We start from the raw sequence: 12770 nt of genomic DNA, 5'->3' as shown, positions 1-12770 counted from the left end.
GAAACTGCTTCAGTCTGCTAAGAATTTTCAAAGAGTGCCACAGGCCAAAGCAACACTGGAGTGGCTCCACCTCAATCCCTTTGAGAATCTGTGACACTGTTTGAAACTTGCAGTCCACAAGTGTCCAACTAACCTGAAAACCTGCTGCATATCACTCCCAAACAGTCTGCAAAGCTGATACACACATACCCCAAAAGACTTAAAGCTGAGTTCACAGTGAAAATTACTGATAGAAAAATTATGTTTAAGCATCATTTTTAATTTACAAAATGTTGGTGGTATGTTTGGAAGTTGGTTCAATGTATTATAATATACACAGTAGGCTTATAATATCTAAATGAGACCTATTTTATAACAATGTCATGTTTGGAATCATTTTCAGTAGATGATTTTATACCATGTGCTTTTATACCAGTTTAGATGAAACAGATGCGACTCAACCCTGATAATGGCAGCAGAATAAACCGAGAATATGGGGGCTGTGTTCTATTGGATGTCATTCATTTTCAGGGACTAATCTATATATTCAGCTCCAGGTTTTTCATTTGATATAGGCTGCATAACAGAGCACTTGCCATTGAGGTAATTAAAGAAGTACATAGCCAAGACCCATAACTAAGCACAGTGTATTTAGACAGTATTTCATAGGGCCTTGTTGCCACGGTGATAATTAAGGAAACACAGAGCTAATGCTGCTTACAGAACAATGTATTATTTAACAAAGCAGTCAAACAGTAGCAATCTAATCAAATTCACACGCAGTAGAAAACTCAAATAAGAAAATATATGACAAACGCTGTGAAACAGCAAAGGACAGAGCATCTGAGCATCCCTTCAAACAACAAGACCATGAGGAGGAGGAGACCATGAAAGAGAATAGACACTGGAAAACCCTGTATTACTCTCACAAGATAATTTGGCAAAATGTTCCATGTAAAACAAGACTACAGTATCATCCATGTGTCCAGGTCATATGTTAAATCTATATATATTTGCTTACATGTAAAATCAGGGTGCACTGTAAGTGATGTTTTTAAAATATATTTAACTTTGCCATTATAGATATTGAAATATATACCAATATATGCACATATATGTTGATATATTGAAATGTATGCACATATGTAGAAGAAAAAAATTTTATTCTAATATATGTAAGTATATATTGGGCAGCGCTGTGGTGCAGTGGGTATGGGTGCCTAGGTTTGATTCCTCAGTCGGATGACCAGGGTCCTTTCTGTGTGGAGTTTGCATGTTCTCCCCATGTCTATCTGGGTTTCCTCTGGGTGCTCCAGTTTCCTCCCACAGTCCAAAGACATGCAGTCAGACTGATTGGACATGCTAAATTGCCCATAGGTGTGAATGTGTGAGTGAAGGTATGTGTCTGTCTGTCTACCCTGCGATGGACTGGCAACCTGCCCAGGTGTTTCCTGCCATCCGCCCAGTGATCACTGGGATAGGCTCCAGCCCTGCACAACCCAGACGGATTAATGGCTTAAATAATGTATGTGTGTAAATATATATTTCAATATCTTACAATATTTTCAAACATAATGGAACTATATGGAACCACATAACAACAAATATGACACATTTTGAAAAATATATGGAAACATATTTCTTTTGCATATGGGCTTGATCATGAAAACTATTTATATGTTTATATTACCAGAATATAATCATTTCTGCCATAATTGACCATTTGGGGTCATTTCAAGGCTCCTGGTTAATGTGAAATTGCTCCACAACAGGTCAGAAAAGAAGCAGCATTTGCTGTGGCAAGAAATACGTTTAAATATCTCATATATTATGAAGCCTTCATTGTTATAGTGAATTAAACTGTTGTCAGATTGAATAGAAAATTTATAGCTTATAGGTTCCCATCCCACTCACAGCTTTTATCTCTGCTCTGCTACAGTATCACTGGAGTATGACTATTAGACTCTGCGTCTTTGCCATTTTATTATTTTTTTTAGAAATACTCATGGGTGTACAATCCTTAGACTCCTCTTCTTGTCACATCTGTCGCCTGATTACAACCACGCAGAGTCCTTCATCTGTGAGGGATTTCTGCGTGTGTGTGTGTGTTTACATTAGCGAGTTTCTGCTCCAGTAGGTCCAGCACTCTTTGCAGGGACTGTCTGCATTTACAGTCATGCTGTGCTATCATATCGTATTTCATACAGTACTGAAGGCTCTGTTCTGTTTGCTATGTATAAAGACTGCACTCCCTCTTACATGTGTCAGAGTCCATGCACTATTTCTAGGCTTGAAAATATCGGACAAATGAAGCCCGTGTGTGACAGCGTTGAGCGGGAACACCTTTCTCTTCTGGCTGAATAAAAGAGGTTGATACTGCAGTCAAAGAGTGAGGCCTGCACAGACCTCAGGGGAAAACATTATGCTTCACTCCCAGAGGAGGAAACTAGCACATGTAAACCAACGTTTGGAGAAACATATTTCTTTACGCTTACACAGCTTTGGTAAATGTTCTTTCATCCATAGAGCAGCGACTGTTAGCACGAGGGAAACTAAAGATACAGACTGAAGAACAGGTGCAGCTTTTGTTTATTCATGTTACATTGTATCTCTGCCTCATTAGTAGAGTTCTTTTACAGGAAAGCACAGTTACTGCAGGAAAATTAGGAAAATTCCTAGCATTTGTACCTAATACCAATTGATTTGAAACATCCTCTTAAAAACAGAAGTCAAGGAACATATATTCCATTTAGAATCAAAGTCGTGGTAAACTTCCACAGTCATGGTAAACTGCCACCAAGCAAACGGTGGACCACGGAACGAGGAGGGTGGTGAACCCAGGCCTGATCTGTAATAAAGTCAAAACCTGACTGCCTCAGCCAGGACGCTTAAACATAGTTTGGATCTTCCAGCAGGACAATGATTCAAAGCACACCTTAAAATCAACACAAAAATGGTTCAACGACCGCTGAATTAAGATTTTGTCATGGCCACCCCAGGTCTCTGACCTAAACCTCACAGAAAACCTGTGGGATGAGCTGAAGAAGAGAGTCCACAGTGTGGAGCTCAGAATCTTAAGGATCTGGAGAGGTTCTGTATGGAGGAATGGTCTCAGATCCTTCGCCATGTGTTCTCTAGTTTCATTAAGCATTATAGGAGAACACTCTTTACAAAAGGACAAAGTATTACATGTAGGGATGCCAGCAATTGTGAGGCACACCAATTTGAGAAAAATATTTATTTCCTGATAAGATTTTGTTTTTTTAATCATTGTACTTCATATAAAGGTTAGGTTTTTGTTAATATTTTGAATGAAAGTTCGAAATGATACAGAAATACAGAATGGTTTTTACTGCCTGTTTTGCTCATGTTTACCAGGGGTGCCAAAATTTGTGGAGGGCATTGTATGAGTTTATTATTCCATTCTGTTGAATGAAGATAGAGACTTTTAACATAACCTACAGGCCTGGGGCTGCCTGTACCCACAGTCAATACAATAAAAATGAACTACTTGACCTTTGCTTCCTTGTGATTGATTGGTTTAATCCTACACTGATTTGAATTTAATCAATCAGCCTGCTCTGTCTAAGCAGCGCCAAACTCAAGAGGATTAAATGCACTGTGTCGTCCTGATAACAATGTAAGGCAAGTCAAGGCAGGTTTATGTACATAACTCATTTCATACACAATTGTAATTCAGGTTGCTTTAAAATAGGCAATAAAATTAAGAGAAAGATGATTTCACTTGCCAAGATACCATGTTTTGCAGTGTAGTGATGGTGGTGGTGTGTAGGTGTGGTTGGGGCTCTGATGCCTGGTCCCTCCTATCAAAAAAACATTCCATGGTCCATACAGTGACACAAAGTAAAATAAGAACTACTGTTGGTAAGTTCCCTTCATGCATTTCACTATTTCAAGGCTCTTCTTCACAGCCTCGAGAATGCAATATAAACCATCTCACACTCACAGTTTCAGGGGTTACACTCTCTGTTATCCATAAGAGCCCAAGAGAGGTCATGCTAAGGTATCGTCTCTAGATGCAAGATGAACTCAAAGGTTTCAGTGCTTCTGATGCTCACTTGACCTTTGCTCTCCACTGGGAACAGATGTACAGACAGCAACGAGATTTCAGCAAGCTGTTATAGCTCAGTAGTAGAATGGATTTTAGCTGTTGTTTAGACTAGAAATGTGCTTGTTCTGTACTGTATTTAGTCTGTAAGCTTCTCTGTATCATCTGAATTTACTTAGTATCAGAGGTCTTCAACTCCAGACTTTGAATCTAGTTTATGCTTTTCAATTTTAGAATTACTAATGAACTGTTAATGTAAATCGAAAAGCATGTTAATGTAACTGTTTGGCCTCCTTGTGTCATAGATATGAGTAATGACAGAATCCAGTGCTGAAAACTGGATTTAGGGTCTAGAGTTGAAGACCTCTTCTCTATATCCTTGCATCACCTCATGTTATAGCATGCAATTACTACTGAGCTGATATTCAGCTCTTTGAGTCCCTATGAACACTTGACTGGAATTACTAGCTTTGGTGACCTCTAATACCTTTAGGAAATGACTACACATAATAGCAGTGGCAAGAACTGAGGTAGACACTTTGAATTACAGCTCTATTTGTCACTGAATATGCGTATGAGAAAATGCACTAAACCTTGACTCTGCTACAGAGTATGAATGTACCTTGTGTAAAATAAGAGTCTTTATACAAGACCTTTTGCCTATTATTGTAGCTGATAGTTAGCTTTATTGAATAGGAAATGGCTTTTAAAGCATAATAAGTCTTCTAATGTGTTTCAAGTGTGCAATATGTCTTTCATTACATTGCATGTGTCAGAACACTGACCTTGAATATGCGAGTATGCAGTGGCGAACTGTGATTATTAGAGCTAGGCCTTCAGTTTAGGCAATGAATATCAAAACTTGGTCAAAGACAAGGAAAAAAACACTGCTTAAGCAATGCTAATTTGTGCTAGCATCCTTAAGGGATTTTAGTTGCATGTTAGCGCTAACAAAAATCTCTCACACAATTGGTCCCACCCTTTAAATCAAAACATGATTAGTTGATTCCACTGTCAGTTCCTGTTTTGTTGGTGGTTAATCTGACACAACAGGCCTTCAGTTCAGCTCCTAAAATCCAAACCAATAGGAGAGCTTGCTTGGTTACGTCTACCTATATACCATGGAGAAAAAATGATTGGATAATTTTGCATAAGGTGGTTCAAGGATTTAACCCTTTTGTTTCCAGCTAAAACTTAACAATGAAACAAAAGCAGTACTTTAACACTGGTAAAATCCAACAAATATGATGATTATATTAAACATAATAAACTCAAAATACAGACATATAATATTTTTTCTTATTTCACTGTGTATAAGTTTTCTCTGAAGGCCTAGAAGACCTTGATGGTTCCCAACTGCAAGTGTGTTTGTAGAAAAAAATTGGATGTACTCCTAGATCTTACTGTCCACAACTGTCTTGCTCTCTGAATCCAACCTGACCAGCTGGATCTTCTATTCTAACAGGTGGTCTGTCAGCTGTTGCAACCATGAACAGAGTCAGTAGGACATGAAACATGATGTCTAAGCTCAGCTGAAGCTGTCCATCCTCCTCCCTCCATCCTCCCCTGAGGGAGGACAAGAAGATGAGTGTCACCAGCCGTCAGTCCTTCAACATCTTGGCCGTCATATTGCTTTTACTTTCCACAGCAGGTGAGACTCACATAGCTGAAGGGCTAAATGACCTACACTCTTAAAAATAACGGTTCATAAATGGCTCTTGGCTCAGATGTATGGTTCTAGAGAAAAGACTTCTATATTAAGAACCTTAATATAAAGTGAAAGTACTTTAAGCTTTAAAAAGGTTCTTCACACTTTCACTTCTCAGTTACAAGAATGCTTGTTCTATCTTCATCCATTGAAAGGTTCTTTAACAAAAAGCTCTTTGAGTTAGAAAAACATATTGAGAGAAAGCTAACAACCAAGCAAAAGCTAAGGTAGCAAGCATGACTGAGCTATCAAACTAGCTCATTTGTCTGCCTGTCATGGGTCCATCTGTCTGTCTTTCCATCTGTCCGTCTCTTCATTAATTCAATCAGCCATGCTAGAATTGCCTGGATATATACTCAGGAGTAAAATGATAAAAAACCTATCGTACCATAAAAAAATTGATAATGGGCCTCATTCACCAACCATTATTAAGAAAAATTAAAAAACCCACTTATGCAGTTTTCATGAAGATTCTGACATTCACCAATTTTATTTGGGATTTGTTCCTAGGTAACAACAGAGAGCACTTGCAAACTTTGGACCTTTCTCAAGAACATATTTAAGAAAAAAACTTAAGAAGATATTGGTGAAAGAGGCCCATTGTTTTTAGTTAGCCACAGCAGGGCAGTCCACACCACCTTTATATGTAAAGCCCACTTTACTGTGTATTGCGCTACTGTGTCTGTGTTCTGTCTGTACTGGGAAAGTTGGACAGAGGGATATTAACCACACATACTCAATATATTAGGATCTCAGGATTTCAAACATTTCTGGGTGTTGAATATAACACTGTATTTTGTGTAGTGTACCACACAAAAATTTTACACTTGTGAGTTGTGGCTCCTGACAACTGCCATATTTATGTATGACTTCTTGGAGCAAACCAAAACCTTGTCCAGTTTTGTGTCCAACTGGTAGGTTTTAGTGACTACTAATTGAGAAAGGCTAATTAAAGATTCAGTTTGAGTACACTTATGAATTATCATTTCATGGGGGCGTGTTTATTTAAATAATAAATCATAATCATGTTAAAATGGAATCTTTGTTCAACCTTACCTACTAATCATCCTAACTGCAGTCTTGCTCCATTTATATGATGAGAGAAGAGTCTGGTCAGACTGCAGGCTTCACAAGATCAGATGCCACGGATAAAATTTAATCAAATGACTACTCCCCTTTAATTTTTTAAGGCAGGAGTGAGTCATTCTTGGCTTTCAGACACTCTGAGACTTCACTAGAAATCAAAGAGGCACATTGAACATCATGGTCTATATAGAGAAAACTGCTGTAGTGTAGTGTAGAAGTGTGACGCTTTGTGTTAATGATTACAGTCATTACAATAAATGCATCTTGAGTTTATCATTAAGGCAGCATGTCTCATATTTAGAATGAAGCAGGTCTGTATGTGGAATGCTCTTTCAAACCGTGTGATTTTTCTAATTGCAGAAGGTTTTTCTGGCTCATTGCTCATCTGAAACCCTACCAAGAACAGCTCTCATTTTTTCAGCTTCTTGTTGGTCAAATTAGAGACAAAATCACCGCAGAGCAATAGAGTCTTTCACCATGACTCCTCTGTTATTCTCCACAAGTTTTCTTTCAGGTAACTCAAGTGCAGCACATCAAAGAGAGCAGGTGTTGCAGCACTTTCATCTGAGTGGTAATGACTTGTGTTCCTCTTGCCATGCTTTCTGCGCAGGCTATGAACTCTTCTCAGCTAATTAGGCTGTAGAAAAGAACAGCTCTTAGTGATGGAGATTGAGATTGATGAGAAGTACACAAACAGAGCCAAATCTGTGCCTCTCATTATGTTTGTTGTTCTGTTAGCTTGTTTGGTTTAGTGTCTGGTCACTGTTTATATTTTGTTCAGACAAGAATGAGTCCTCGCCGAGGACATTACCTCAGGGAATCCAGACCGTAAAGGAGCATTCTGAGTACACAGTGCCAATTTAATATCTGATTCTTGTAAAGACAGTTTGGATAATTTGATCTAATGTTCTCCAGGCACTCTGTAGCTGGAGTGAAGACTCTTGTAACTTGCTGAATTTGGGTGAGATCAGTGAAATTTGGAAAAAAATTAAGTTGCTGCAAAAGTAAGCATTTAAACTCCAGTAAGTGGCACATATATTATAGTTCTATCAGTTTTAATTTGATGAATTTTCTCATTGCTTTTTATTTTTGGATCTTGCCACAGTTGTCTTAATAGAGTGATAGCTTGTTTTGACCAACTACAGAGAGCATAGAACATGCTTGCTAATATGATCCTGATACGTTGCATTGAATGGTCCTTCAAAGAGGCATTCTGGCTTAAAACTAGCAATTAATATTTCATTTGTCATGTTATGTAATACTCTGTAACACAGCATTATATCCCTCAGACTCATCGGTTTTATAGAGTTCACAGTTTTGTATCCTTTTTGTGTTTTTATCCATCAATGTTGTCTCACTACAATGCCCAGCAAGCATTAAACAAATATGTCATACAACCACGCAATCTCCCTAGCAGTACATTAGCTATCTGGCTTCAGCCCACCCTCAAGTATGTATCCCACAGTGATTGTAGTTTTTGAAGTTCTTGTAGTTCCTCCCATCTTTAAGATATATCATCAGAAGGGGGTTTTTCTAGCTTTTAAACCAGAACATGACTAATTAGAAACTATTGTAGCACTACTATGGGATGCTAGTAGGCATGTTTACAACAATGTAGTGATGGTTACTTTTTCATTTTGTCCCGAGTGCCTCTTTAACCAGTGTTTTTCCCCGTACAGCTCTTTCAGCTCATTTTCGGGTGTGTGAACCCTACACTGACCACAAGGGGCGCTACCACTTTGGATTCCACTGTCCTCGACTCTCTGACAACAAGACCTACATGTTCTGCTGTCATCACAACAACACTGCCTTCAAGTACTGCTGCAATGACACAGAGTTTCAAACCATCATGCAGGTCAACCTCACAACCGCTCTGGATAGTTTTGCACACAAGTAAGTAATTTTGCATAGTTCAATGATGGTGATGTTAACAAAGGCATTCAGAGTGGACTGATGCGAAATGATGCTCTGTAGAGAAACTTATTGGCTCAAATTTCTTTAAAATGGTGGTGATTGGAACAAGAGGCTGAGATATCTACAGTTCAAATATACCCATTTTATTTACTATCCAAAACAAGTAGTTTATAAAATACATTTTAGACTCAAACCTTCACTTCTGTTCCTTTTGTGATGTTTGTGGCATCAATCACATGAAAAACATAAGTTTTTGGGGGAGGAAAGGAGTCTTACTACATAGGTATCAAGAGTCTAAAGCAATTAGTACTCCAGTAAGCACAAATGTGGCTCTAGCAGAATTATTATTTTAATTGTAGATTGTAGTTTAATTGTAGGCTATGCAACAATTTATGTAAAAGCTGAGGTGAGCTGCTGACAGTTTATTTAAGCGGATGTCTCCGCCCATACTGCTGTGTGAAAAGCAGTGAGCTGGCGCAGCCAATAAGCCACTCGACTCCTCCTTATGTTTTACGATTGGCGGTTCATCACAAACATCATGCTTTTATATGCATGCACATGATGATTAATCATAGCTTTAGTTTCTAAACCTGGGTTAACAGAGAAAGTTGTTTATCGGCTTTTCAAAACAAGTTCCGTTGGTTAGGATTTGTGAAGTTGAGTCAGGAAATCTAAGATGAAAGTGTTTTGTGAGACAGGCCCCTGGTTTGTTCACTTAAAACAAAGCAAAACATTGACCTGAAAGAGTGAGAGAGTTGGTGTGTGGCTCTGTTGGTGTATGAGTATATTTCATTTGAAAAAAACACAGACAAGCCGTGGTGTTGAAATATTGGATCCCATTGATTTTAAGTCATTTTGGATGTACTTTTGATTTTCTTCCTAAGTGAGTCACAGCCAGTGCCCCATCGCATGACTGTAGTATCAGTGTGAAAGAGCAGAGGCTGACTGCACCTATGATGCACTTTAGCCTGCCACTACATCTTTTCTAACTGTTGGCTGTACTACAAAATAAAATTATGACCTCCTTCCTTCCCACTTAAAACAGGAAATAGCAAAGCTCCCGGTGGATGGATGGATAGATAGAGGGAGGGCCTGTTTTTATCGACTTTTCAGGCCTATGACATTTAGAATGCAGGTGGCGTAGATGGCAGGATTATCAGCCTGCGTCCATACAGTGCATCCCACACAGAGCTGATAGCAAAATTAGATAAAGAGCTAAATCTGGACTTCAGAAGACGCTGACATTTCATCCTGGTCTTAGAATAGCATCCCATTGCCTACATAGCTGTTGTCAATTCAAAGAAGCTGCCAACTTTATTTGTTCCAACAATGGCAAGTTTAAATCATAAATGATGAAAACAATATTTTATATCCCACATCCACCCATAGTTTTAGTTAAATATTTAAGACTTCAAACCAAATTTGACTTCAGTTCAGAATAAGTGTATTCTTGCTGTCATAACAAAACCTAATTACATTTTTTATTCATTCTTTTTAACACCATTCGAAAATGCCAGCTGCTGTTTACATTGTGTGGACACTTGGATAAATGCTGTATGAGCCAACAGAAATGGTTCAAAAAGACTAATAAAATCTTGTCACATTAACATACAGTGGGGTCCAAAAGTCTGAGACCACATTGAAAATCTGGGATTTTCCTCCATTTAATCCTGAAAATAAACAAGAGCAAGTTTTAGAACTTTGAAAAATTTCAAACAAAGAAAAGTAAAAAGTAAACAGTTGAAAAGCGGAAGAAATATTCAAGATTCTGCATTTTTTCTAGATCAATATTCATATTTAAGCAGATTTCTGCCATTGTCTATTTTAAGGCATTTGTGCTCAAAAGATTATACCTTCCATTGAAATACATGTTCAGATGACTCTCAGGTGGATTCGCTTTACTCTTCAGAGGCTTTTGCACAAACTTGTGGAGTCTATCGCAGCTAGAGTGTCTGTTGTCATTAAAGCAAAAGGAGGACATACCAAGTACTATGTTATAAGTTTAAAAAGCATGCAAAATAGAAGCACTTTCACTAGTGGTCTCAGACTTTTGGACCCCACTGTACATACAATTTAGTAGTATTTTTTTTCCACCTGTACAGTTACCCTTTCAGAGATATGAAGATGACGACAATATAAAACCTGCATTGTAAAAAGCAGGCCCCCTCCATCTGGTTAAGTTATTCTAGCACTTGTCACAGTTCAGCCAAGCTAGAAACGCTGCAATGCTGTTGTGGTCTCCCACTCAGTATGAGTCTTACACTAATGGCCACACCAGACTTTACTCACTTACTCTGCTCACAGGCATTAGAAGAAGATTGTGTGAAGAAGGACAACCTAGTGAGAAGCCATTTCATTCTCATCTGTGGTCAGCAGGACATAGCCAGTGATATTTACCAGTGCCCTGAGGTTAAAATGCCCATAGAGCCATTCACAATCAGCTCAGCAGTGAACAGGGAACTAGAGCATCTGTCAGAGCTGGCTCTGCATAATAATTCAGCAGATACTGTATTTAAAGCATTAAACTTTGAGTCAGAAAGAGGTTTCCTCAGGCTATTATGAGCCCAAGTGAAAGTATAAAGACAGCCCACAATATCATGAGAGGCAGCGTTTTTTCTTTCAACTTAACTCATAATGCGGTTATACGTTGTCGGTGACTGTTCTTTGTAGAAATTACAACTAACTTGGCCAATTGGCTTTTTCTCCTGATGTACGGCAAATACTTCTGCATATTTAATCCCTTTTGTTGCTGTTTCCTCTTGGCCTGACCAGTAATTGGAATCTGTTTGAACCCAGCTTTCTGTATTTTTGCTGGAATAGACATGAAACTAATTGGAGCAAAACAAACAAACAAACAATCTCAAATTTACAAATGCTCATGCAGAGATTTAAGGGCTTATTTGCATAGTGCATTTGGCAGGTATTTTCAGAGTATTTTTTTAACTAACTTCTTTTATATAAAATGCACACAATCATTTGCTCAGTGGTCTGAATACAAAAAGCAATGGTTTATTAGTGCTCTAAAGTCTGACGTATTTGATATCTTTTCATGGATCACCACTCATTAAAAAAAAATCTCAGTATTCAATGATCATTCACACCACACTCAGGGACATTAAAACTCCTTCTGTCCCCAGATCAGTGATTTATTCACACACAAATGTCCTAAATTTAATCTAAATATAAAGTGTTCAGGAATTGTTGACAAATCTTCAGTGACAAACTTTGATGACAGAAGGAAAGATTTGAAGTTTCATGAGCCCAAGCAGCAGATAACTGTGCACTCTATTGTACAATGTATCTGTATGACGCATTTGTGGCACTACCTAAACCCACTGGAATCCATCTGATATGATCAATTTCACTCTTAAAACTACTTATTTCTTTACTCTGTAAAAATATTTTGATGTTCAACCTAAAAATATGTATGCATATATGCGCTCTTGAAAAACAGCAAATTTAGTCCTTTATTGCAGTACAGTATGTAAAATGTTGAATAAATATCACTGTGCCCAGAGTTTTTTTATAGCTTATCTTGTATACTCTGCTCATATAAAGCATGACTCTTCATACCCAGGCCTGGCTTCATGGGGTCATTTAGTGGGGCACTGCCCCACCAACCAATCATCATGCCCCACTAAACCCAATACTTTTTATACATGCTTCTTTGTCAAAAAACAAACTAAACTTTTTATGTGCTGCTACTGCTTGCCACGTGCATCCAATATAAAAGGCTACACTCCTATGTTAGTCAACGTGCTACCAACAGTAGGACAGTTTGCATGGATCACTTTTATATTGGGTGCATTTTATGGATGCACTGTGTTGTGGGAAGATAAATTAGTAGACTTCCTAAATGAGTAAAACTATATATACATATGATCAGTTGAAAAGTGTTGTACCTGTCCTGTTATGTCTGACCATAACGGTATCATTCCACTCACAACAACCACCACTTTACTCAACTGATGGAACGACTTTTTGAGCGAAACAAATTTCCAACATTGAAATTGT

At 38.1% G+C, this 12770-nt stretch overlaps 1 protein-coding gene across 2 annotated transcripts in view; it reads left to right on the top strand.

Annotated features, from left to right (window-relative positions):
- Positions 1-12770, top strand: part of shisal1b (shisa like 1b) — a 54889-nt gene that overhangs the window by 21213 nt on the left and 20906 nt on the right. For both annotated transcript variants that reach the window (XM_036576539.1, XM_036576538.1), the window contains exons 2-3: positions 5514-5699; positions 8522-8735. In XM_036576539.1, the coding sequence (XP_036432432.1) occupies positions 5633-5699; positions 8522-8735 (281 nt within the window). In that variant the 5' untranslated portion in view covers positions 5514-5632. The remainder of the gene's footprint in view (positions 1-5513; positions 5700-8521; positions 8736-12770) is intronic.

The sequence above is a fragment of the Colossoma macropomum genome, unplaced genomic scaffold, assembly GCF_904425465.1.
Source record: "Colossoma macropomum unplaced genomic scaffold, Colossoma_macropomum, whole genome shotgun sequence".
Taxonomy (NCBI): Eukaryota; Metazoa; Chordata; class Actinopteri; order Characiformes; family Serrasalmidae; genus Colossoma; species Colossoma macropomum.
The sequence above is the reverse complement of the archived record's forward strand: the minus strand, read 5'-3'. Positions and strand labels throughout refer to the sequence as shown.